We start from the raw sequence: 25,565 nt of genomic DNA on the forward strand, positions 1-25,565 counted from the left end.
ACTGCAGAAATCCTATCACTTTGTACTCATTATTTAAAAGCATAAAACATGCTGAAAACATTGTGATTCATAAACTCACTGGACACTTTATCAGCTACACCTCTTCATCTACTTGTAAATTCAGTTTTTGAATCAGTCAATCCCATGACATCAGCTCAGTGCATTCACACCGGTAGATATGGTCAAGATAGCCTGCTCACGTTTGATGTCCAAAATATCTAGTGAGCCCCAGTTCTCTGGGTGAAAATGCCTTGTTGATGTCAGAGGTCAAAGGAGAATTGCCAGACTGCTTCAAGCTGAAGGCAACAGCAATGAAATAACCACTTGTTAAAACCAAGGTATGCAGAAGAGCATCTCTGAATGCACAACATGTCAAACCTTGAAGAAGGTGCACTACAGCAGCAGCAGACTGTACTGCTGTCAGCTAAGAACAGGAAACTGAGGTTACAGTTGACAGGGGCTCAAAAAAATGAGATAAGCGAAGATTGGAAAAATGCTGTCTGGTGTGAGGCATCTTTGCATGGATCCATCCTTCAGATCCGTCACTGTACTCAAGTAGTGTCCACAGTCACCAGATCCCAATCCAGTAGACAACTTTCAGGATTGGTGGAATGGGAGGCTGACATGATGAATGTGCAGCTATCAAATCTGCAGCAACTGTGTGATGCTGTCATGTCAAATATGGACCAAAATCTCAGAGGAATGCTTCCACACGTTGTTGAATGTGTGCCACAGAAAATGCCTTCAAAATCAGCTGATTGCAACTTTTATGAGTCTTACTACGAGCCTGCATTGAGGCCAAGATTATTTTGATAAAATACTTGCATGTTTTTTTCAGGTTTCAACAAGGTGCTCTGCTACACCTACAGCTCTACTGAAGCATAAGATGTATGGAAATGTACACTACAGCATTCTATATGATAATAATAATAATAATGGATTGCATTTATATAGCGCTTTTCGGGACCCCTCGAAGTGCTTTACAATACCACTATTCATTCACTCTCACATTCATACACTGGTGAAGGGAAACCACAGTTGTAGCTTGTAGCTATATGAGTACTGTAACAACTGCTAAAGCCATTACTGGTTTAAGTACAGTTTCTCTCACTATATTTTTTTTACATTAACAAGTCTTCTGCGTGTGCTAACAATAAAATAGCTGAACTGAATTATTACAGTATTGCACATTTTGCATTGTAATACATTGTACAACAATCCTACTAATACTACTACTAATAATGATGATAATGAAGATAATATAAATAATATAAATAATTATGATAATGATGATTGTAGTATATGTATGTTTGTGTGTTCACTATTGCATCCTAGACAAGTGCCCAATCTTGATGAAACTTTGCATAAACACTGCCTCGGGCAACATCTATGCCATATATAAATATCTGATACAATTCCCACAATCTTATTTATTTATATACAGTAAAATTGGTTCTTGTTTCTCAGATTAGATTCAGCTTGTATTTTGGGTTAACCTGTATTATTTTAATATTGTGTGGTAGAAGAACATTTCCTTTATTTCCCTGTTACATCAGTCTAAATGAACACACTGTCAAACTCAATCCTGAGATTGTCCTTTAGCTGACATGCAGAGAGGGCATGTGCGCTTTTGGCACAGATCTCACGCTGTGTTTTAATGTAAGCAATTTGGGGGGGCGGGGGACCCAACAACCTGAAATTAAAATAAAATAAGTACAGCAATGGTTACCATTTTATTCCTGAAACAGAGCTCCAGCTCTCCTGGTGAAGTGTAAGTTATACCTGATTACCTAAAGATGGTTTTTGTTTTCTGTGCTGTTTGGAATTTCACCTGGCTACAAATATTTTATAGGTTACAACTTGAACAGTAGAGCGAATGACTTACACTGAAAAGCAATATATTGCATATACAGCAGGCTTTCTCGTATTCACTATCAAATATCTACCATCTGCTTATTGAGCGGTTTGCAGCCAGCTTCCACAAAATGGGACATGGTTGACTGTAAATAAGAGGAAAAATAAAAAATAGAGAGTTCTGCTTCTACTGTACGCACACGAGCCTGAACATCTGGATGGGGGCGCTGTGACAATGAATGCCCAGAGAGCGTGGCGCTATACATCTGACACAGGAGAATTATAGAGTTAATAGTATTTGGCATGACAGGGAGAGAGAGCGGGGAGCGCAGTGCCGTGCCTGAATGCAGTCTCATCCTGTTTAGTATTCACTGTGCGCAGCGCCTGGAGGCCCCGGAGGGCTCACCTGCCCGGAGTCTAGACGCACTCTCAGTACAGATCAGACAGCGGGGATCGAACCGCCGGCCCGGTAGGCTTCACGTCCGTGCGGTGTCGGGCATCGGAGGGGAATTGGTTCCAGCACCAAAGACACGCCGGTGAGTGAGTGGGGTTGAGTGGGTGGACTGGTGGGTGGGGCTCAGACGGTCGGGTCGGCTGGGGACGCTGGCAGTCTACCTGCCCGCAGCGGCGCGTGGGCTCGAACCCGTGATCCGTTATTCCTTCGGATGTAATCTGATTACCGCCAGTTTTATTGCTGTTGGGCTACATCTGTATTTACATTACCCGTGTGACTATTTCTGTATTTCTATGCATTTCTACCGGCTTTCTAAATTATTTCTGTCTTATTTAACCATCTTTCAAAACGAAAAAACAAAACAGTTTAGCCTCGTATAAAACGAATAAAAGCGATGAAAAAACATCTATGCATTTTGACATGAAAAAAAAATCGCTATATCTTTAAATGCAGAAAAATGTAAACTTTGCTCCGCATTGTCTGCACTGAATGAAAACAGAGTGAGTGTGTGGGCGAGCCTATAATTTACCCCTTAACTTGTTTTTAAAGGCTTTGGAGACAAATTAAAGATTTGGTGAGGTTTATTTTGATTACCACTGAGGTAAACTTTTTTATTTTACTTTGGTTTGAAGTTATGACATCATGCAACTCTGACTTTTTTTGATGTAAAGACACTAATAATACATCAATAGGTGGGCTAGTCATTTTAGATTACGCACCTGTGACCTGCTGACAATATAGCACACAGTAAACAAAGTGCCCAATAAAATAGTGCATACAGCCTCTGTGTGTGTGTCTGTCTGTCCATCGGTAGCTCTGCGATCTGTCTGCAACCCCTGGGAGAGTTTCAAAAAAAATCCCCGCTCTGCTCCTCTGCGTCCTCCTCGATAGCTCCGCGCTCTTCTCGCTGGCACGTGTGTGTGCGTGCGTGCACGCCCGACATCCTGCGCGCTCGCAAAGTAATGTATGTGTATGCGTGCTCCGCTGCTGGTTCACGGCGTACAGTCACAGAGAATGAGTGTCTGTAGTGAGGCGGAGGGAGACACTAGACCACTTCTGCTTTGCTCCTCCATTGAAACACTTTCCAGCGAACACAGCCGAGGGGTGAGTGGAAGCTCGGCGGGTCACCGTGTGTAACGGTTCGGACTCGGCCCGTTGGGGAGGGTGGTTGGGGGACCGGGTTTGCTAGTTGCCCGTGCCCACCACTGCGTGTTTGTATATGCTTACATTTCTGTGGGTGAATTTAGATGGAGGGGTGGTGTATGGGACTTCGGCGTTTTGTTGAAGTGGAGGTTAGGCTATTGTTTTTTAGGGGAGTGGGGTGGTAAAGTTGTGCTGGCTCCTATGGGGGATGGGTGCTTGGGGACAGACCAAAACTTTAACCACTTCACACCGGCACCACTCACTCGTCGCCTCGGGCTACCCCTGGGCGACTGTCTTCTCGTGAGACCTATGCTCCTCTTTCTCTAGCATTCCTGAACTTTCTCAGAAACTACCTGAGGTTTGAGCGAGGGGTGCATTTATTCCCCTCTTCCTTTTAGACATTGCTGCATTTGAACGACGCTGGTAGTTGCTTATTTGTGTAATCTCATGGCATAGGCTGCTGTCGGTAAATGGGTTAAGATTTTACAGCCAGCCCCCTACTTTCCTTTCCCCTCCTCTCCTCTCCTCTCTCGCCATGCCGGATCCATCCGTCTGTCTCGCCCACAGTTGCAGCGCATTTGTGTCCCGGGATGACCTGTTGATGTCGGCTAAAGATGGAGTGCCAGGATCGCCCTCCGCTGTAGACCCCCCGCTTCTCCTTTAGAAAAATACCTTAAGAATCTTAGTTCCTCAGAGTGAAGATAGCCCCGCGTGGTTCCCGAGTCCGCTTTTTGGTGGAGATGCAATAAAGCATTTATTCGCTGTGATATAGTATAAGCGACATTTTGGAGGGGGAACAACGCGTGTCTGTCCCATGTTGGTAGCTGCCATTCGGCCGGAGGAGGAGGAGGGAACTCGGTCTTAACGGACATCACACCGCGCTGGCACGGAGTGGAGGGGAGACGGGAACTGCTGAATATTTTACCCCCCGCCCCCGACTATTTTTGTGCCATATTTCGTACCCCTGGTCCCCCAGACGATAAACGTGTGTGTTGAGGGCAGTTAAAAACCATCATTGACATTCAAAAATAAAAAAGAGGAGCTCTCTCATTCTCCTTTTTTTTGTCCATTTTCCGCTGCCGCCCCCTCCCTCGCCCCCTCCCTCCGCTGAATGCACGCACACACCGGCCCGGGCCAGTTGAGGACTCCCAAATTCTACCGGGCATCGAGGCTGGCACACGGCGGGGCACCGAGAGCTCTCTGCCCGCTCTGACTGCCCTGCTGCACCGCTGGTGGCGGCGGGCTGTTTCTCTCCGAGGCGTCCGCCAGCGAGACTCTGCGAGACTTTCATGTGAGATTAATTGATGTATAATTAATGTGTATAAATGATATCTCGGTTTTGAAGTTTCTGCTCTAGTCGTGCTCAAGGGAGGCTACGACTATAGCCACATTGTGATGCCTGTCTGCTCACGAGTTTCGGTAAATACAGGATTTCTAGCCCAAACGGCTGCAAACTAAAGGCCACCCAAGGCTGGCGTTTATTACACGTGATTTAGAGCCTTGTTTGTGAGTTGTGTGCATGTGTGAACTGTTTTTACTTCTGCCAGTGTTAGCCTTAGCTTTAGCCTGCTACTTGCTAACAGGCCACCTTTAACCTCCCCAAACCAGGAAACTGAATATGATTAGGCAGTGATTGATATTGATATCAAAAGCCCGTGTTCACGTGGTTGCTCGGGTTTATTATCTGGCAGCAAAATGACTGCGGTAATCTGATGTTGGTGTTTTGGTATTAGCAGCAGCATGTGGTTAGTTTGCATAAACCTGAGTATATATATATATTTTTGCTTTATTTTTGGTGCTGGAAAACAATTTTCAAAGTTGCAGATGATTGAAACACACACGCAGTCACACACTCTTTTTTTCTTGTGGAGTCAAAGCACATAGTGGGGCACATGGGGAATACAGGGCAAGGGTCAAGTAGTGTGAGTTAACTCTCCTTTTCTGTTTCTTGGAAGTTATTGTGACCTCTGACCTGTGAGGAGCAAAAGGTGCCTGGTACCATATCCCTGTGTGACATGACATGTCAATGAAGCAGTGTGAATGGAAACCAGCTTGCATGAAAAAAAATGTTCTGCTTTTAAAATGTTGAAACTTTTATCAGCATCGCCAGCATATTATTGTCATTATCAGCAACTGTGCACACTGTCACTCGATGCGTTCGCTGCTTTATTTTTATTCTTTTTGTCTTCGAATACTGTGGGGAGATTTTATTTATTTATTTTTTCAGCAGACATGCTTTGTCTTGGCAGCTTCTTATTATTCATACGACTGCACATATTTACACCTGGAAACAGCCACAGACATCTCACCATTGGTCGCTGAGATGCTCCACTGGGACATTTGTCAGTTCAATTGCTTGCTCAAGGCCATGGGAAGTGCAGATGTTAGCGGAGCAGATCGTGCATTTTTAGTGCCATAGAATCAGAAACAGTCATTTTTAGACTTTCTTCGCTATCAAAACACTGTTTTGTAAAGACAACGACCCACATTTCCCAGTAAGATCGTTGTGTTCTGATTAAAGTAGAAGTAATGCGTGTAAACAAATCCTGTATAGGACCCAAACTGCGCTGAGTAAATATCACTCGGAGCCTCTACAGTTGAATTTTAATTGCACTTATTCAATGCATATTGATTTCTTTACATCGACACAAACTGTCAAGCCACAATAACGTGTCCAGGTACAATAGCAAGGCACAAACGAACTTTCTTATTGCCAAAGCTTTATCGATTAAAAAAGAAAAGGTAGGAGAAAACTAACCTATATACAATGCACTCGGTAACAGAGACCCGATATAATGAGACTGTTTTTTACAGAACAAATTGTACAGAGTGCTCCCAATCCAATAATCCGTTTGTGATCATAATTGTCCTCGTACAGAACAGGACTGCACAATTAATTAAGTGTAATTATATTGTCGAGCAGTTTACACAATTAATAAACATAGTAATATTTTGCAATTTTAAGGCATTATATTCCACTTTATGTGGTGGCTAGTGTTGAAATCTATCTCTCTGTCTATCTGTATATAAAAATGCTGATAGCCAAGGCTGATCTGTGCAGGTTAGATCAAGCCTCATTAAAACAAAAATTAAAATGCTTTTGATGTAATGTGTGGCAGTGGAGTTGTAAGTAATCACATTTTACTCTTCCCTTTCAGTCCACTGTCATAGTTTTCATGCCTGCATCAATCAGATTTAATTAGTCACTATAAACATAATTAATTATGATGGCCCCCTATTCTCAGCGCTGCCCTTATGTAGGCGTAAGGCAGGAGCTCAGGACTGCTTTAGTCCAATTTGTTCACCCTTTATTTTTCAGCCAGTGAAGGTTTGCTGAGCGTGCATGCCAGAGCAGCACCCACCATTCACACCTGGAAGCTTCACACCATACAGCCACTGCCTTTTATTACCGGCCAAGGAGAAGCTCAACTGAAGGAGTTATGGTTTAGAGGGAAAAATCCACCTCCAGACATTTGTTTTGTAATTTCGATGGAAGCCATTCCAGGAGTGAGGTTAGTTTGCGAAAAGTTGTAATTTTCTTGTTTTGTTAACCTTTGCAAAACCTTCTTTGTCAACGTTTCCCAGAAGGACTCCCGGTGATTAAAGCGTTGGTCACTTTTGGGCTGTATGCTGAATGTGCAGTTATTAAGTGGGTTTGGAACTAGAGGCATTGTCATGTGTCTTGGCTTGTTCTTATGACAAAGTTATAGCTGTTGTCACCACTTCAGCAAAGTTAGAGGTATTGCTGCAGATCCGATTTTTGGGCTGAATCTGGTTGCATAGAAATCTGTATGTCTGCCTTTTACCCACTTTGTGTTATTGTGAGAGAGCAAGTCAACAAAAAACAACCCACCCCTTAACAGTGGAGTTAGTCATTTTTTGAGGTTATTTAATAGAAAAAAAAATTGTACTCATCAATATACATACTTTAGTGAACAATTATGTCTTCCAACTAATTGATGCGTTCTCCTAAACTTAAAAACTTACATCAGTCAATTAAAAAAATCATTAATATAAATTTAAAATACACAGGAGTAGGTTTGTGGTTTGTGGAAGTCACCATGTTCCCTCACGATACCCTAAAAATCACACTTTCCTATCTCATGGAAGTTTATTCTCTCCAGAGACTCCAACAAAGTTACTTCAGGGATAGTTTGACTACCAGCGGCTATTGTGGCAAAAACCACAATACGGCGGTATGGCTGTCATCAGATAGAAGTGAGCTTCTTTGAAACACTGACCTGTATCCTTATTTTGTCACAAAGTTTTACAGCCTCGTTTAGATTAAATAAGGGTAGATGCTTTTCAACCAGCATTGACAGCTGAGGTAAACAATGGATTGATAGATTTCCATAGATAGGGAGAAACTGCGGGGCAGAGCCGGTCCAAACTGTTACAGAAACATGCCAGCTGGCCGCAGCATTCATGGGGTGCAGTCTAAATTTAATGTTCTTGATATGTTGGCTGATTAAAACATGTTTGTCCTACAGCAGCTTGAATCATGGAGTTGAATTGGGAGGTGTAAGACAAATTTTTACACACTCACTTTCAATTTATGTAAACTTTGTTGTTGTCACTTTGACAGTTGGTCAGCTTTTTTTATCTACAAGAGAAAAACATGGACATACATATGGTATCAGTATTGTATGAGTATTTGGGGGGTTTTCTGCCCATTTATCATCAGTTTATGTCCAGTTTCCTTGCAAAGTGGTGCTTCCAATCCCTTTGTAGGTTTATTTGTTGCATGATAGTTTTTTTCAGGAATAAAGTGCATTGTGAAGTAGGCAGATTCTGTTTTACACTCAGATCACTGCATTTGAACCAAATCAAGTTGGTTGTTGGTTTCCTGTAGAAAGAACGAACTGATGGTGGCTTGCTTTAGCAGCATGACCCAAAGGAAAAAGCTGTCCAGCATAGTCACAACAGTCTGTCAGTTACAGACTTGGGACCATGTCGTGCTTGCTTGTAAGATTTCCATCTGTGTTTGTAGACCAATTTGGAGTGTAAGCCATTGTTGCCTTTTCTCAGCCTCAGTCTGGGACTTCATGAGAAAGGTAACACTTTTTAGACAAAGAGCATTGTGATATCTTAATGTTAGCGATGAGGAATAATGTTAGTTCCAACGCTTAAATAAGCAGATTAAAGTGAACAAAACCATTCAGAATTTGAGTGCATTTTTAAGATAGAAGATCTTAAACACACATAAAGGAACAGTTAGAGATGTAGTTAGTAAAGCAACTGCAAAGCTGCCACTTTCAGTAGACTGAACAATGTGATATGTGACTATGTGGTTATAGAGGATTTCTCTCAGGGGATCTAAAAGTCCACAATTTGTTCCCTCACTGTTACTTCTTCAGAACAGAGGTAGTGTGTGGAAAGTCCATAGCCTACGTCTTTTACAGTTACATGCTATGGCCTTGCCTCCTGCTGTATTTGGTACGTCAGTGAATTGTCTTCAGTACATTTGCTGGGTTTTCCCACAAGATATGAAACTGGAAAACATTCACTTTCTGTCACCAACTGAGCTCCACCCACTAAACATGTATTTGCCATTTATGAGCATTAAAAAGGGCTATTGTGCTTGAGTTAAGTGGCGATGGAATTTCCTGTAAGGGGATACATTTTGTTTATGATAGTATAGAATAGAATTCAACTTTATTGTCATTGCACATGTCACAGGTACAAGGCAACAAAATGCAGTTTGCATCCATCCAGAAGTGCTTTAGCCATGATATAGATATATTACAAATATATATTAGCAATAATATAGATATGTGAGTATATTACAGAAATGGATCTATTATGGTATGTTATAATGTACACGGTATGAAGTATGTTATGAATATGCTATAACTATATGTATGTACAGGCTGTAGTGAGTACAAGCTATGTACAGGATATGAACAGGATATAAATATGAAAAACTATACAGAATATGAAATAAAAAAACTATACAGAAATATGAAATAAAAAAACTGTACTATAAGGCTATAAGCCCTCTGCCCTTCTTTGTTCACTCGTGACTGAATGGATAACTACCAAAGTGTAGTGCTGGGGAAGTTATGCATCAGCATTTCTTATTCGGCATTTGTCTTTGCTGACTTAATATTGTTCATTACAGCTGCACAACAAATCACTTGTTAAATCAGATCATGACTGTAATCACTGGAGATACTTGGAGTTTGACTTACTGTTTTAAGCCTGGCCTCTGGCTTTAGAAAATCTAGATGGAATACTTTGGCCAAACCCAGATTGAGAGTAAATAGCAAAAAGTAAGGCCGGGGAATCAATCAAACTTTACTTTGGCCTTCATCAATTATGAAAACAGTATGATAATCCAGTGCACCCCTTGTCCATTGCTTTTTTTCACTTCCTAAAAGCCCACATTCACTTCTGGCCAGGCTGTAGAATATTTCACATTAACTAGAAAATTATAATTGAATTTTAATAAAATCCACTGTGCAAAGACATTTTTAAATTCACTTAATGCAGAATGGCTTTGAGTCCTGTTCGACTGTTCGAAGGCAAATGACATGGCATAAGAGCATGTGCATAACCATGGCTTTTTACTAGACAAAGGTGAAGAAAAGCTGTGGTTCTTATGTTTGTTGTCTTTCTTATTGTTTTTTCTCGTGGGGGGGGGGGGGGGGGGGGGGTTGCCTGTTTTTGATTTCTACTTATCCGGTTGTTCAGTCTGACGTCACTAGCCGTGTCTGGACCTAAACTCCGCTGCAGGTCCATATATCAAACGATCACTATGGCATTACTGAGAGTTGGAAAACTGTCTAAAGTCTTTCATCTTTAATAAAATGATCAGCGTTCTGCTCTACCAGGTGTAACAATTGAGTTTAACATCCAGGCATCCATGAAAACGGAATTTATGACATTTAATGGAGTTAGAAGTTAGCAGGGAGTTAGCTCGCTAGCTTCTATCTAAATACAATATAGCATGTCCTGACTGCGGGGTTTTGGAAACAAATTAAAACGTACAGCTCTGCTATCACTTCCAGCATAAATCAAGACAGGAAACTAAACAGCAGTGACGTTTGTAGGGTTACTGAAGTTGGGCTAGCTGGTATATAATGATGTGCTACGTGACCACTAGCTACACAGCTATGTTAGCATAATATAAACAAGCTAACTTTTTTCCCACTGGATAAAAGTTAACGTGAGTGTTGTTGGTGGTCAGGAACAAATGTAATCGCATGGCAGGATGCTGTAAAAGGACCAAACTTCAGCCAGGAGAACAACTGAGATAATCCATCCACAATACGAGGTTAGTCATTCATATACTGCTGCATGGGCTGGGCTGTAGTTACATCCTAAGGTTTTAAAAACTGAGCTTAAATAAATGATTAGCGGTAATAAAAGCCGAGGGAGGTCAACAGTGATCACTGACTGTTTTAGGAGCTTTTTGAGATTAAATAGAAGAAAATACATAACATTAAACATGTTAACAACACAAAAGCCATATTAAACGCAGACTACTTTAGACCCGGAAGTAGGATTCGTCACGTCATCACTTAACAATTGGATTGCAGTTTTAACATTTCACATGTGATCAATTTTGTCATATAAAAGGTAAACTTAATTTAGTCTGCCAGAAGTTTGTTCTTGGTTATTAAGGCAAAATACCCTACGTTCCAAATAATCATTTTTGTATTGTGTGATGGTGGCATTTTGAATCCTTTAACATTTACCTAAGACCTGAGTACGGTGTGTACTCAGGCATGAAGCCAGTTCTGCCATTCCTCGGTAAAGTAAACAGTAAGTCAGGTGATGTAAATTAATAAAGAAAGCCACAATTAGCAGGTCATGTGGCGTGGGGGTGAAGGAACCTGTATTATAAAGTAGCTAATGACAGTCAAATTGTCTTCTTTTATTGTAAACCAGAGATGAATAAATATTCTTCTATAACATGAGCTCTTTGTGATTTGATGATGTGTCTACATAATAAAACTGTACTCAATCTGTTTATGACCTCAAGTGAGGGAGGTTAATCAGACTTTAAGAAGTAATGACCTACAGAGTTCTAGACCTTTTCAAGATTACAATATACGTCAGGTGAGCAATTTCTTATTATCAAGATGTTTTTTCTATTGATTCCAGCTGATGAAGTGATCCAGCAGTTCTGTCAGATGTGTGATGAATATTAGATCAGAGTTAAGAAGACTAGAATAGTACATGATTCATTGTCCCAGAGTCAATGATTTTGACTTTTTAAAAAGTCACTGAAAGGCTTTGAAACATGCTAGGGACAGGCGTGTTTGGCAGTAAGTTGTTATGAAAAAATCTGAATCCAGATATTGAAAACTTTTACCAGAAATTGAAGTACCTACCCTAGAAGCTCTTTGCATCGGCGCACTTTGATGATTTATGCTATTACATCCAGGTTTCCATTAACATTCCTGTGACAGTTCAAATAAGCAACATGGATCAGTCACGCTTTTCCCATTCTGAATGGCAGGTAGTTTTTTGTGTCAAGGCTAGAGATGGGAATTGATAAGATTTTGTAGATTTCTTTAATGTGATGTGCTTATTGATCTGGTTCTTTATCAATTCTTGGCTCAATTATGTGAGAAAATGAGTACAGCGAGGTTTTTTTGTCAGAACAGCTTCATTATCTAAAGTCCCAAACAGAGTACTGCTTAATGCTAGCTGGCATCTGAGGTGGAGGAAATGAGAGCATGTTTGTGTGGCATTTGTTTTAATTTATAATAATGGATTGCATTTATATAGCGCTTTTCTGGGCATCCAAAGCACTTTACAATTCTACTATTCATTCACTCACTGGTGCAGGTAAACCACAGTTGTAGCCACAGTTGCCCTGGGGCAGGCTGACAGAAGTGAGGCTGCCATATCGCAACATCGGCCCCTCTGGCCAACACCAGCAGGCGGTCTTGCTCAAGAGAGAGAGAGCAGGGGGATCGAACCGGCAACCTTCCGGTTACAGATGAGCTTCCCAACCCTCTGAACCCTCTTCCCAACCCTCAATTTAAGCTTTAAGCATGGTGCTAATGTTATTATATTTCAGCTTATTTAGTGCCAGTTACCACTGAGCAGCACTGTTGGGCGACAGTAGCAACAGCACTTGTTCTGCATGTATTTAGAGCGTCACATACATGGAAGTGAAGCTCACGTTGTGTGTAAGATGTTTCAGCATGTTGCTGGTGTTTCCATCCCTACCTGAAATAATCACTTTGTGACTTTGTAAACACAACTGTTCTCCTCTTTCTTAGTGAAATCAAGTCATGCTCTGAGCCTCTTCTTCCTCTCTGCCATAACTCCTTTATGTGGTAGCACTAGACATGTGTATGAGGTTGTTTTGCAATCAAAGTGCACACTGCCAGCACCTGCAGGCATTGATAAAGGAATTGATAAGCTCAGAGGCATAGAAATCTGATACTTTAAAACATTTGAAGCTATTTCTCAAGTGGCACTGGTTCTTAGTTCCCTTGAGAACCTCTTGCATTTTCTTTTTTAGTTTCAACTTTAGGGAAAGTATTTTACATCACAAGCGAGACCTTTGAGTAAGGCCTCAGTCATACAGGCCTAGAGACCAACTAGGCAACCATCTGGTAACTTCTACTCGCAAGGAAAAAATGTGTATTCTATGACAAGCTGGGGAGGTTTTTCTCGCAGTTGTTAATGGGAACCTTGCTTCAAAGAGGCACTTGGTGCTGTTGTTTTGGTTGCTAGCAGGTTGTTGCAGTTGGCAATAGTTTGTGTGGAAGATGTTGACTTGCTACTCAAGCTACTCACAAAGCAGGAGACAATCTATGAAAAAAAATATTCGCCTTAGAAACACAAGTTGTTCCTTATGTGCTGGAATGTGTAGAAAATAGGTTTAAATGTTAAACTAATTTATTCAAGTCAGAGAATGTTGCATATAATTAAATTTTTTCTTGATGCATAAAGTTAAAAGATTAAAACTGATAAAACAAGTTAAAAAAAGAGACTTTTCCATTTGATTACATTTTGTATGATGGATTATGTAGAAAAAGTAGAATTGGGCTGAAAGATCTATCGCTTTATTACCTATTCATGTTGCAAATCGTGCTTTTAAAAAGTAACTAAGTAATTAATTACTTTTGAAAATAAGTAATCAGTAAAGTAACGGGATTACTTTTTGGGGAAGTAATCAGTAATTAGTTACTGATTACTTTTTTCAAGTAACTTGACCAACACTGCTGATGACTGACAAAAATAATCCATGTAAAGTTTAGCTGTGTAATACCAGCGAATCATCATGTAGCTGACCAAAGTAAAAAAAACAAACCACACAACACTGACTAAAGATTTAGCTTGCATTTCATGCTACACTATTCTGTCCACGCCACATGTAGCGTAATGACGTTATACTGGGTGTTTCATGCTTTATCTCCTTGCAGTTGTTGTTGCTGCTGCAGTGTCAAATGCCATTTTGTCATGTTCGCATTTTTATTAGTGGTTAAAATGAAAACAGAAAAAACGCTGTCCGAGGTAAGTAGGTCTTGGAACAGCTCCTAGATCCTCACCAATAAAGGATTTTTAAGACTGATATGGATTTGGTGATTTAAAAATCTGATGTATCTGCAAGTATGTTTTTTATTATTTCAGACACATCTTAACAAAACCTGTTAAATTTATTTATTCTATAATGCTCTGTCCCATGCTTCGCAGATCAGTTAGTTTTTGTGTATTTTCCTTTGTCTGCCAATAGATGACCAAATGGCTAATATTGACCGACAATATCAGCCCGCCGAAAAATCGGTGGACCCCAAGTAGTTACCCTTTGGGAATCCCAAAAAGTCTTTGTTCGAAAAACACCTACAGTGGATCTACTGGACAACGGATGTTGAATATAGAGGTGCCTAGCAGGGGGAAAAGAGGAATCCCACAAAGGAGGTTCATGGATGTAGTGAAAGAGGACATGAAGTTTGTGTATTTGTGTGACAGAATTAGATTTTAGGAATAGGGTGAGAGGGAAGCAGATCATCTGCTGGTGCAGCCCCAGAAGGGAGCAACCTCAAGAAAAGCTGTATATATGATATTTTTTAACCTTTAAGTGTCTGCTGCTGCATCACTGTACACACTCCCGCAAATGTATGAGGAGAACCGGAGTTAGAAAGCTGGTGTGTAGGTTCTAGGCTTGGTCTGTGAGCCTCGTTCCTAGTGGAGGAACGAGGCTAATCAGTTTCCTATTAGTGGTTTTTTTGGGTTTGTAGCCAGGGTAGGAGCTCATCATCATCAGCTCCTCACCACAAGCTGCGCTCCAAATACTTGTCGGTGTCAGCTAAGCTCGGCCACCATCCATCACTCGGAGGCCACGATCCTCTATATAACGTATTTGTTCAGTGGAGTCGTGACTCACCCTTGTGCTCTCGTCTGTTTACTTCTGCTTTGTCATACTTGGCGTTCGAGTCGTTCTGTGTTTGTATTGTGCATTTTTAAACAAAACCAAAAAAGTGATGACTTCAGTCATGAGAAACACCGATTTTAGAGATAAAGTCCTGCTTTATTTTATTCCTTTTCTGTACTTTGACAGTTCTTCCACTTTTGATCACAAGCTTCTTTGTTGGATGGTGACGAAGACGAGTGAAATAGATGAGTTATGTAAGAGGCTGTGTTTTGACTGGGAAGCAACGACAAGAAAATAACAAAGTAGGCCAAAAACCACCAAAACAGTTTATTAACTGAGAATTAGATGTCATGAAACAAGGGGTTTTTTTTTTTAAAGAAAAAAGATAAAGGCTTATGTAACTGTGGCTGGTGGCCCCAAATTCTGTTTCATTTGAAAGATAGAGTTTTGAATTAAAGTTGTTTACCAGATACTTAATTCATTAATCATCACACACTTTACTTACCCCATTTCTTTATTTTAAGTCTCTTTCGTCCCTCCTTAACTCTGCCTTGCTTGTGTTTTTTGCATATTTTCCAGTTCTTCTTTGCGCTCTTATCTCATAACTCATTTATTTGGTTTCCTTTGCCCCTGTCACGCTGCCTCATTTTATCGTCTCCTTTCCATCACGTCTCTCATTTTTTTCCTGTACCAATTCCCAACTCTCCTGACCTTCCTGCCAATTACCTGTATGTCCCCATCATCCCGTCATCTACCGTCCTTCCAGATAATTCCTTTCCTCCATCACCCACTCCTTCCTTTTTAACCTTCCAGTGCTCCTGTTATCCACACACTAACTTGTTTCTACTTCCTGCAGACCCTGTGGTGCTGGGCAGAGCGTTATGGCTCAGACGCTGCAGATGGCGATCCCTAACTTTGGCAACAATGTCCTGGAGTGTCTGAACGAGCAGCGGCTGCAGGGCCTCTACTGTGACGTCTCCGTGGTCGTCAAGGGACATGCCTTCAAGGTCAGAATTAAGTTTTTTGACGACTTCATTCAAACTAATATAGCTAACGCCGTTTTTGTTTGACCTGAATACAGGCAGAATCAAAAGCGCATATTTAAAGTTAAAAGTAATTTATCTTTTTATGTCTCCACATAGCTTACTCTCATTGCCAAACACATTCTTGTTGTCTGTGCACCCATCCATGCTGAATACAACTCTTTACTGTAATCTATTTACTTTGAATTTCTCCAAATTTGGCAGAAATGTGCACTCTCACTAAAGTATGAAAGGATCTCAATGTCACTGTGACATTTCAAAAGATGTTTTTGCTTGTAACTCAAGAAAACTTTTACTGATTATGACAACATTTATGTCGGATGACCCAAATGCAAAAGCACTAGTGTTATTAATTTTTCAACGTCATAAGTGAAAAAGAGAAGAAGAGATTGTGGCCATATTTCATCAGTGGACAGATAATGACCTGGTGACACTGATCTTTGGTGTCAGCCTATCAAATTCCTTTATAGTTGTTTTTAGGGATGTAGTTGTTAGTGAGTTGTTATCAAGGTGAGCGAACTGATCTGTGGGAGTCATCTATTCTTTGCAGTCAATTCTGTGTTGTTCTGTTTGCTCCTGTTGGTGTGGAAGAACTCGACTGGCCTGCACAGAGTCCTGACCTCAGCCTCATACACCTTTAGAATTAGTTAGAGCAGAGACTGTGAGCCTTATTATCCAAAAATCTGTGTCTGAACACACAAATGCACTTCTGGAAGAATGGTCAAAAATTCCCATTAACACTCCTAAATATTGTGGAAAGCCCTCCCAGATAAATTGAAGCTGATATCATATCAAACCCTATGGATTAAGAACTCTTTTTTATATGCACGTGAAGGCAGATGAGCGAATACTTTTGGCAGTATGTTTGGAGGTATTTCACACGTTTCACCAGTAAGTGTTCTTTTAAGTTTGCAGTAACTTTTGACTTAATGCAAACTGCACAGCATGGACATATAACTTGACGGGACTGAGAAGCTTTGACAGCGACATGGCTGTTGCCGTCCCTTCTCTCTCACTATGTTCAGTGTAACACTTGTTGGGGAGCTTTTTTTGCACTCCATGAATATATTTTCACATTATCTGTCTCTTGTCAGTTCCACTCCACATGCTAATAATTACTATGACATACCAATTCAATACATTTCTATTCTTGGGTGTATTTATTTGCCACAGTTTGTTTTACAAAGTTAGTGTTTAAGTAGAGCCTCATGTTGGCTTACACATAAAGACTGACTCCCAGTCTCTTCCTCAGAGTGAATACAGCTTATTATTTTGACATTGGTGTCTGACAGCTACTCACTAAATGGAAGATAACCCAAGCCAAGGTGTCGTATTTGAACTGGAAAAATCTCAGCCACTGCAACCTTAGTCTTCTACGTATGAGTCTAGACAAGCACGGATGTAAAATGCAGCTTGACTCAGTTCACTGAGAGACACAGCGACAAGCTGGTAATTCTAGGTCCTCGTGTTTCCTTGTTGCCAGAATGTGCAGATGAATTGCCTGGAGTACTGTTTGTGCATGTAGTGTCAGGATTTTGGTGAGAATCTCTTGGTAGGATAAAAAAACGATGCCTCGGGTCAAAAACTAATAGTCTCAACATTTTTTGAGCTTCCTTTGTCTGCCTCTCCTGATCAGTCAATAAACTTAGTTTTGGACTGTTTAGTGCAATTTGACATCGTAACCTGAAGACACTAATTTTGGCAGTGCTTCAAAAGTTACTGTTGAGCAATACGTGAAGTTTCCTTTACAACAGGATGCAATTTTCATGCTTTGCATTAAAATAAATTCAACCAGAGATTAACAATAAAAATGTATTAGTCTTCTTCTGTTACTACTTTCCTGTTTGTTTATGTCTTCTGCCTTACTGACAACAAACATGAGCAAGTGCAAATCTCCGGATATGGATGTTGATATATACTGTTTACTGCATCGGAGTCTATGTATTTTTAAACCCTTACGACTTCACTACCCCTGCTGTTTACCCCTCAGGCCCACCGTGCAGTGCTGGCAGCCAGCAGCTCCTACTTCCGGGACCTGTTCAATGCTGGGGGGAAGAGCTCGGTGGTGGAGCTACCCCCGGCCGTGCAGCCGCAGAGCTTCCAGCAGATCCTGGCCTTCTGCTACACGGGGCGCCTCAGCATGAATGTGGGAGACCAGTTTCTGCTCATGTACACCGCCGGCTTCCTCCAGATCCAACAGATCATGGAGAAAGGCACCGAGTTTTTCCTTAAGGTAAGCTGATAATGAAGCAATCACAAATCGAGTCATTTAAACGTCTGTTAAAGTTGAATGCAAATGTAGAAGAGCATCCATAGGAACACTTCTGTGAATATGAGGATTATTTAAATGTAATCAAAATGAAGCAGATGTAAAAATAGCCGTTTCTGCGTGCTGCCGCCGTGTTACCTGTTGTGCGTGACATTATGCGTGGCATTATGTTGTGATGGGGGCGTCTCTGTTTGTAGACACGTTCTCGTGAATCGAGAATAATTGAAACGTCGTACTGACACTACAGGTTCCCTCTATAGTAGCAGATGATCTGATTAGATCTGGAGTGCCTGGCTGCATAAATTAGCATATTAATGAGGGGGACTGATTTCCTTGAAAGTTCCACTTAACACCTCTAGACACAGGGTTGATAAAATGCCAGCTATGTGCTAGTAGACCAGTAGAAAAACGATCAATACAACAAGATTTGATACTAGAAAAGTCATATCGTGCAATCACAGTTTACTGTTCCTAAAATGTTCATTATTTGTAGTTTTCTTACTCCATCAGCTATTTTGGCAGAAATTTTTGATAGAATTGTTAATACAATGACCAAATAGTGCTAAAAATGAACGATCTTTTAGTTCCCAGTAGTGTTGTGATGTTAAATAGCCAGGATGTCCATGTTTGATTCATGATTACTAGATTTAAAGTTGCCTTATATGTTTTGTGTGTGTGAATGTTTCATTAAGGAGAATTCTTTTCAGCATTATAATATGGAGACTGTCAATTTTGAACTCCAGGACTTTTCGCTTAATTTGATTATACTGCTTTAGATTGTAACCACAATAACATGAACATATTAACCTTTTAATCAGCACATATTTTTCAGATATTACTATTTTATTGTTAAACTACTACTGGAGCATTCCACTGGCTCATTGATGGCTTGTATGGTCATTTGTTTCTGGCTTCTTTGTACCATTATACATGAACTTCAGGTGTGAATTACTTTGGTCATTTCCATAGATTGTGTATAGAAGATTAGCTAGCTAGTGCTAAGTAACATACAAATAAAACAGAAGTTTCTTCTTAACTGAGGCCAAGTGCAAACTTCTTGGACAGACTTTTTATTAGTTACTTCTAATAAAATGACAAAATATTCTGATAACATAAGCTACACCCCTAATTTTAAGCCTTAAAGAAAAAGAATAGATCAGTGATCCCCCCCCTCCGCCTCATAAAAACAATGATGCAAAGACTCCAGCTCTGTTTGTTGAATCACCCTTTTAAGGATTGTTTTCGGAAATTTAATATTTGGGTATGTTCGGACAGAGGATCAACTCAATTTTGGAGCGAGCCTCTGTTGTCCACTAGAGGAACTGCAGGTTTTGTAATACAAGTGTTGGCTTCATTTGTTCAAGCTCAGGATGCTTCCTAATGTCATCATTTACGTTCTTTATTACTAAATTATTACACCACTGCTGCCATGTGTTGCCTGAGATTTAAAACAGAGTGCTGGACACATTTTTGATACCTTATTTGAGAAATGTTAAGCCCAGCTCCATCAAACAACCAAGTTTCCCTCAGTAAATATTTAATATATGTATATATTTAATAGTGCTGTCTCTTTTTACCTGTCTTCAGTGCTACCGTCAGATTTGAGTAGATATCAGACATACAGTATGTTTACAGTAGATTTACCCTTCTAATGGCATAATATGTTTTGATCATATTCATGAAACTTTCCCCACACCAGGTCTCCTCTCCAAGCTGTGACTCCCAGGGTCTCCACACCGAGGAGACCCCATCCTCTGAGCCTCAGAGCCCCGTCACTCAAACAGTGGGAGTGGGCGGAGTTGGCATCGGTGCTGCCACTGTAGGGAGGCCTGCCTCCTGCCTGACACCCCTTCCCCTCGTGTCCAAGGTGAAGACTGAACATACAGCCACAACACCTCAGCCAGCTCCACAGCCACAGCAGGTAGGTTTGGTCTGGGCCTTGCTACACAACCCCACATGCTTTTGTCTTTTCTTTCTTTTTTGGCGGATGAATCATAATCTTGAAATGAAGTAAGAGTCCAAAAACTTTCCGAGGAAGGAACATGAATTTTTTTAAAGGTCAGACTCCTTATTCGGTTACTTCAGCTTCAGGTAGAGTCAGATTACCCTAATAACGAAGTATATATACTGGATATGTTCATTTCTTTTCATTGAAAATGGAGGAAAGCATCTGTTGTGAGTTCCAAAAATAGTTTTCATGTGATGTCAAGTGCTGCTAATCTGCATATCTCTTTAGGGGCAGTGTGATCATCATCACATACTTTTGGTATAGATAAGCAAACATCATCATATTTGTCAGGTGTAGTGTTTCCCCATCAGTGGCAGATTTAACGTTAGTTGTGTGTGAGACGTGCGATCTTGTTAAAGCTGATATATTGCATGTTACTTCTTATTTTCACTTAACATTTCTGTAAGTGAAATGTTAACCTGTAGACGTCAGACTTTTTCCACCACTGATTTGTTTTCACAGTTAAAAAGACAACAAAAAACAAACAAACAGAGACTGAAATATTGAATATTGAAATAGTGCCAAGAAAACAGATCATCAGATATTTTCAGACGATTTAGAAAAATAGCAAGAGGGCTGGTTATTAAATATAATTATTTTAATAAAAGTTGGGCCCAATTAATCAGTTTCTGTTACAGCTTGTGTTATGATTTATTTATGTGATTGTTAAATCAGGAGTGTTAACATCATTGGAGTTCATATTTGAGACAAATATTCCTATTTTTCTTTTAGTGTAAAGAAGTACATTTTGATTATTTATTGACACATTTAATGTAATTAATTTTAATTTTAAATAATAAGTGTCCCTCGGGGTGTCCTGTGCGAGGTGCTGCAGGAGTATGGGGTGTCTGGCCCATTGCTACGGGCCATTCGATCCCTATACAACCGTTGCAAGAGCTTGGTTTGCATTGCCGGCAATAAGTCAGACTCGTTACCGGTGGATGATGGGCTCCGCCACCATTTCTGTTCATAATTTTTATGGACAGGATTTCTAGGCGCAGCCAAGTGGTGGAGGGCTTTCACTTCGGTGGCCTCAGAAACTCGTCAGAACCACATCATCTGCGGATGATGTGGTTCTGTTGGCTTCATCGGATGATGGCCTCCAGCTCGCACTGGAACGGTTCACAGCCGAGTGTGAAGCAGCAGGAATTAGGATCAGCACCTCCAAATCGGAGGCCATGGTTCTCAGCCGGAAAAGGGTGGAGTGCCCACTCCGGGTTGGGGATGAGTTCCTGCCCCAAGTGGAGGAGTTCAAGTATCTCGGGGTCTTGTTCGCGAGAAGGGAGCCGGAGATCGAAAGACGGATTGGTGCTGCGGACGCTGCACCGGTATGTCGTGGTGAAGAGAGAGCTGAGTGTAAAAGCGAAGCTCTCAATGTACCGGTCGATCTACGCCCTTACCCTCTCCTATGGCCACGAGCTGTGTGTAGTGACCGAAAGAACGAGATCGCGGATACAAGCGGCAGAAATGAGCTTCCTCCGAAGGGTGGCTGGCCTCTTCCTTAGAGATAGGGTGAGAAATTCAACCATCCAGGAGGGGCTCAGAGTAGAGCTGCTGCTGCTCCACATCGAAAGGAGCCAGTTGAGGTGGTTCGGGCTCCTTGGTATTCCCCCGGATAAGCTGGATGAGGTGGCTAGGGAGAGGGAGGTCTGGGCTTCTCTGCTTAGGCTGCTGCCCCCGCGACCCGGCCTCGGATAAAGCGGATGAAGATGGATGGATGGATGGAATTTTAAATAATAAACTTTATATAAAGCAAATGAACATCCTGAGATTTGCATTTTGTCATTCTGCTGCCAAAACTACACGCAGAAAATGTAACCGCATCTTTCATTTTCATGCTCTCATTCTCTGCAAAGCCTTCAGTGGACTGGATTCCCCCCCCCCCTTGGAAGGCTGATTCTGGCCTTTGGGTCATATATTTGATACTCCCGATAGCTCAGTTACATATTATTGGCTGTGTGAAATTGTGCCTTTTTGCCCTTCCATCTCAATTCATCTCAATTAAAAAAGCAACAAACAAAACAAAAAAATCTTAACTTGACCTGAAAAATTCCTGGGAAAAGATTCTTCTTCTTATGCAAAATTTCAGATCTATGCTGTCATTAAAAAATACTTTAAGAGATGGGTGCGGTGCTGGTATTATGTCTTCATGAGTATGGAGAATCCCTAAAATATTAGGATGTCCAATCATTATCAGCAGATCTGGGGGCCTTTAGATGACTGATATTGAATTCACAGTTTCTTACACACGAGGCATATAATATTCTTGAAAACTGATAAAGGCTTGAGAGGTTAAAGCTAGAATAGAGAAAAAAGCATCCACCATCAGTGTGACATTGCCCAGGTATGACACCATGTACCAGAACAACTCAGTTCATAATATATGCAGAATTTGTGATTTGTGTTTATTGTCATTTTCTCAGTGTGATTTTTTGAATTACAAACGGGGATGCAGGGTAGCATGGTGGCGCAGTGGTTAGCAATGTTGCCTCACAGAAAGAAGGTCCTGAGTTTGACACCGAAGATCATTTCTACATAGCTGAATTCTATTGTACTAAAAAGAAAACCCACCATCATCTATTGAAATCCTTTTTTGATAAACTTATGACCATAGCGACCTGGAATTTTGTACTTGTAAGAAGTACATCTTCCCCTGTCTGAGATGGTCAGTGGGAGGCATTTGACGAACTGACAATGAGTGGCTGAATGAATGTTTTATCTCAAACCCATCTCGCTTCATTACAGTCAAATCATTTCTAATAACGAGCATGTGTGCTCTGTTTCAGCTGAGGCCGGCACCTCTGTTCAATATATGTGCATTAAAAACGTGCTGCCAGAACCTCCAGTGATATTTGTTTGATGCTGCTTGAGATGGGAAACGTACCATTTGTACTCTAAGCCACGAAACCATGAAATGACATTTGTTTATTACTGTGTTTTATTGAGTGTTCCAGTCAGGCGCTGGTTTATAACCAGCATGTTTCTCTCCCTCTCTCTCTTCCTCAGCCGGAGGGCTCTCCCTACTCTGTGGTCTGCACCCCTGTGGCCAAGCGGCTATGGGAGGGGGGTAACCGTGATGGGGGAGGGGGGTCAGGAGGGGGCGGGGGCGGCGGGTTGAGGAAGGCCGCACGCTATTCTTCCTCCTCTTCTTCCTCGTCCTCTTCCAATACAATAACCCAGGACGCTTCTGGCCGCGGACCTGCCGCTAACGCCTCTCTGGTGGGCAGCGGAGGCAGCGCTTTAGTGGGAGGAGCTGTGCTCAACAGTAACCACAACAATAACAACAACAACGGCGGGACCCCAGAGGGTACGAGCCCGGGCACCCTGAGCATGTACACCAGCGACTCGCCCATCAGTTACCACGACGATGAGGAGGAGGATGATATAGCAGATGAGACTGAAGAGCAGTACAGACAGATCTGCAACATGTACACCATGTACAGCATGCTGAACGCCGGAGCAGCAGGTAAGCGCTGACAGCAGGATAAATGCATCAGCGGGTGAGTTCATTCCAGGGTTACTGTGCAGCTCCGTCTAAAAGTTTCCTCCTCTGATCTCTGCAGCGCTTGTAGTGTGTTTACGAGTACGAATGGTGGAAAGTTTGTTTATCCAACTTTCTCAATAGTGGAGGATGTTAGCGAGAGCGAAATGTTCAAAACACTGAAACCGCTGAAAGCTGTGGTCCTGCTTTAAGTTTGTGAGCTGTTTATGGTCTGCTTGATCACTAGTTTGAGGACAATCACATGGAGGTTTGAATGGAACGATGGTGAATAAAGTTGGTCGAACGGTATTTTGTTACATGCAGGAATTGGAAACTGGGGCACAGCGAGGTTTGTTGTTTATTGAATGTTTTAGGATCAGACTTGAGACTGAAAAGTTCGAAGGAGCAGCGTCATGTGCTTACAGTAAATATGCAGTGGTTTCAAACAAGAAGGACCATTAACCCTTGTATGGTGTTCGGGTCTGTGAGACCCGTGTTCAGTTTTTTTCAAAAGAAAAATTAAACAATTAATTATTTTTTCACGTGTAAATGTGTTGTGTCTTTCCACTCACTCCACTTGATTATAACTGATTTATTTATAACATTTTATATAAAAGAAAAACGAGAAGCACATTAATTCATAAATGTGATCTAACAAAGGTAAAGGGAAAAAATTTACCATGTTTGCTGTTCATATGTCTTGTAATTGGGATGAAGTAAACATCTGTTGAGTAATTTAACATAAAATTGTTTGATAGTGTTAATTTGGAAAGCCAAAACTCTAGCGGGTCCACCAGACCCATGAACACTGGCTGAGTAACAAAAATACGAACACCACACAAGGGTTAACAGAAGTACATTTAGAACTGGATGTTAAAAGTTTATGGCTAACGTGTATGATTGAACGGCCTGCATCCAGTTTTTTTAACATCTGAGAGCTGGCCCCCTTTGTAATTCCCTTTAGAAGTTTTGTATCACTGCTGAAAAGCTGTTGCTACTATATAAAATTTTTAAATGATCCCTAACCCTCATTGCAAAAAAAAAAGAAAGGTAACACTCGATCTTTCCCTTCCTCAGTTGTCGGGGAGCGGGTGGAGGCTCTGCCAGACTTAGCCCCAGACTCAGGGGGCGGGCGGGGGGGCAGAGGGGGGCGGTCCCGGCAGGAACTAGCATCGCTGCCCGCCGAGCTCATCAGCCAGATCGGAAACCGCTGCCACCCAAAGCTGTATGAGGAAGGAGACCCGGCTGAGAAGCTGGAACTGGTGAGCGGCACCTCTGTGTTCATCTCCCGCGCCCAGCTCATGAACTGCCACGTCAGCGCCGGCACCCGCCACAAAGTGCTGCTCAGACGCCTTCTGGCGGCGTTCTTCGACAGGTCAGTGTCTGATTTTGGGGGGTTATTTTTGTAAGACTGATATAATAAAGATTTTATGGTTGATCATTTTTGCGCTTGTTGACAGCAGACAAAGATGTGCATTGTCCATTCAAGTATTTTATGTGTTGATGTGTATTTTTGTTTTGTTTTAACTTGCTCAGGAGCACTCTGGCTAACAGCTGTGGAACCGGCATCCGCTCCTCAACCAATGATCCCAGTCGTAAACCTCTGGACAACAGAGTGCTGCACGCTGTCAAATGTGAGTCATACAGAAGACGTACAGTGTATGTATACTGAGAGTTACATGCATAGACTGTATAAGGAAGATGGACGTACCCGTCGGTTTGGAAAAGTGAAGCCAAAATGAAATTGCCTTAAACCTCAGACCATGTTGCTTTCTGGTGACTAAAATGTCAAAGTTCAGGCTTCTGCATCATAGACTGTATATAAAAGATGTACACAACCCATTGTAACCTTTTGTGCTGTGAAGTGCCATTTTGAAATGGTATGTTAGCTTTTTTGGTCACCGCTGTCTGTTTCAGTTTGAAGCAAGAAGTGACCACATTTAAAGAAGAGGGTAATGTGCTCAGTTAAAAG

The 25,565-nt window shown here is 41.4% G+C and overlaps 1 protein-coding gene across 6 annotated transcripts in view; it reads left to right on the forward strand.

Annotated features, from left to right (window-relative positions):
• Positions 1-2,157: 2,157 nt before the first annotated feature.
• The window catches only part of nacc1b (nucleus accumbens associated 1, BEN and BTB (POZ) domain containing b), a gene marked incomplete at its 5' end in the record, with an annotated part of 37,550 nt that continues 14,142 nt past the window's right edge, over positions 2,158-25,565 (forward strand). Inside the window, 8 exons of one of the 6 annotated variants that reach the window (XM_082537689.1) lie at positions 3,015-3,412; positions 6,771-6,963; positions 15,649-15,799; positions 17,826-18,068; positions 19,804-20,025; positions 23,119-23,578; positions 24,671-24,968; positions 25,130-25,227. In XM_082537689.1, the coding sequence (XP_082393815.1) occupies positions 6,941-6,963; positions 15,649-15,799; positions 17,826-18,068; positions 19,804-20,025; positions 23,119-23,578; positions 24,671-24,968; positions 25,130-25,227 (1,495 nt within the window). The other 5 variants (XM_082537691.1, XM_082537688.1, XM_082537692.1 and 2 more) reach the window with 5 other exon arrangements.

The sequence above is a fragment of the Aulonocara stuartgranti genome, assembly GCF_965226115.1.
Source record: "Aulonocara stuartgranti genome assembly, chromosome: 6".
NCBI lineage: Eukaryota > Metazoa > Chordata > Actinopteri > Cichliformes > Cichlidae > Aulonocara > Aulonocara stuartgranti.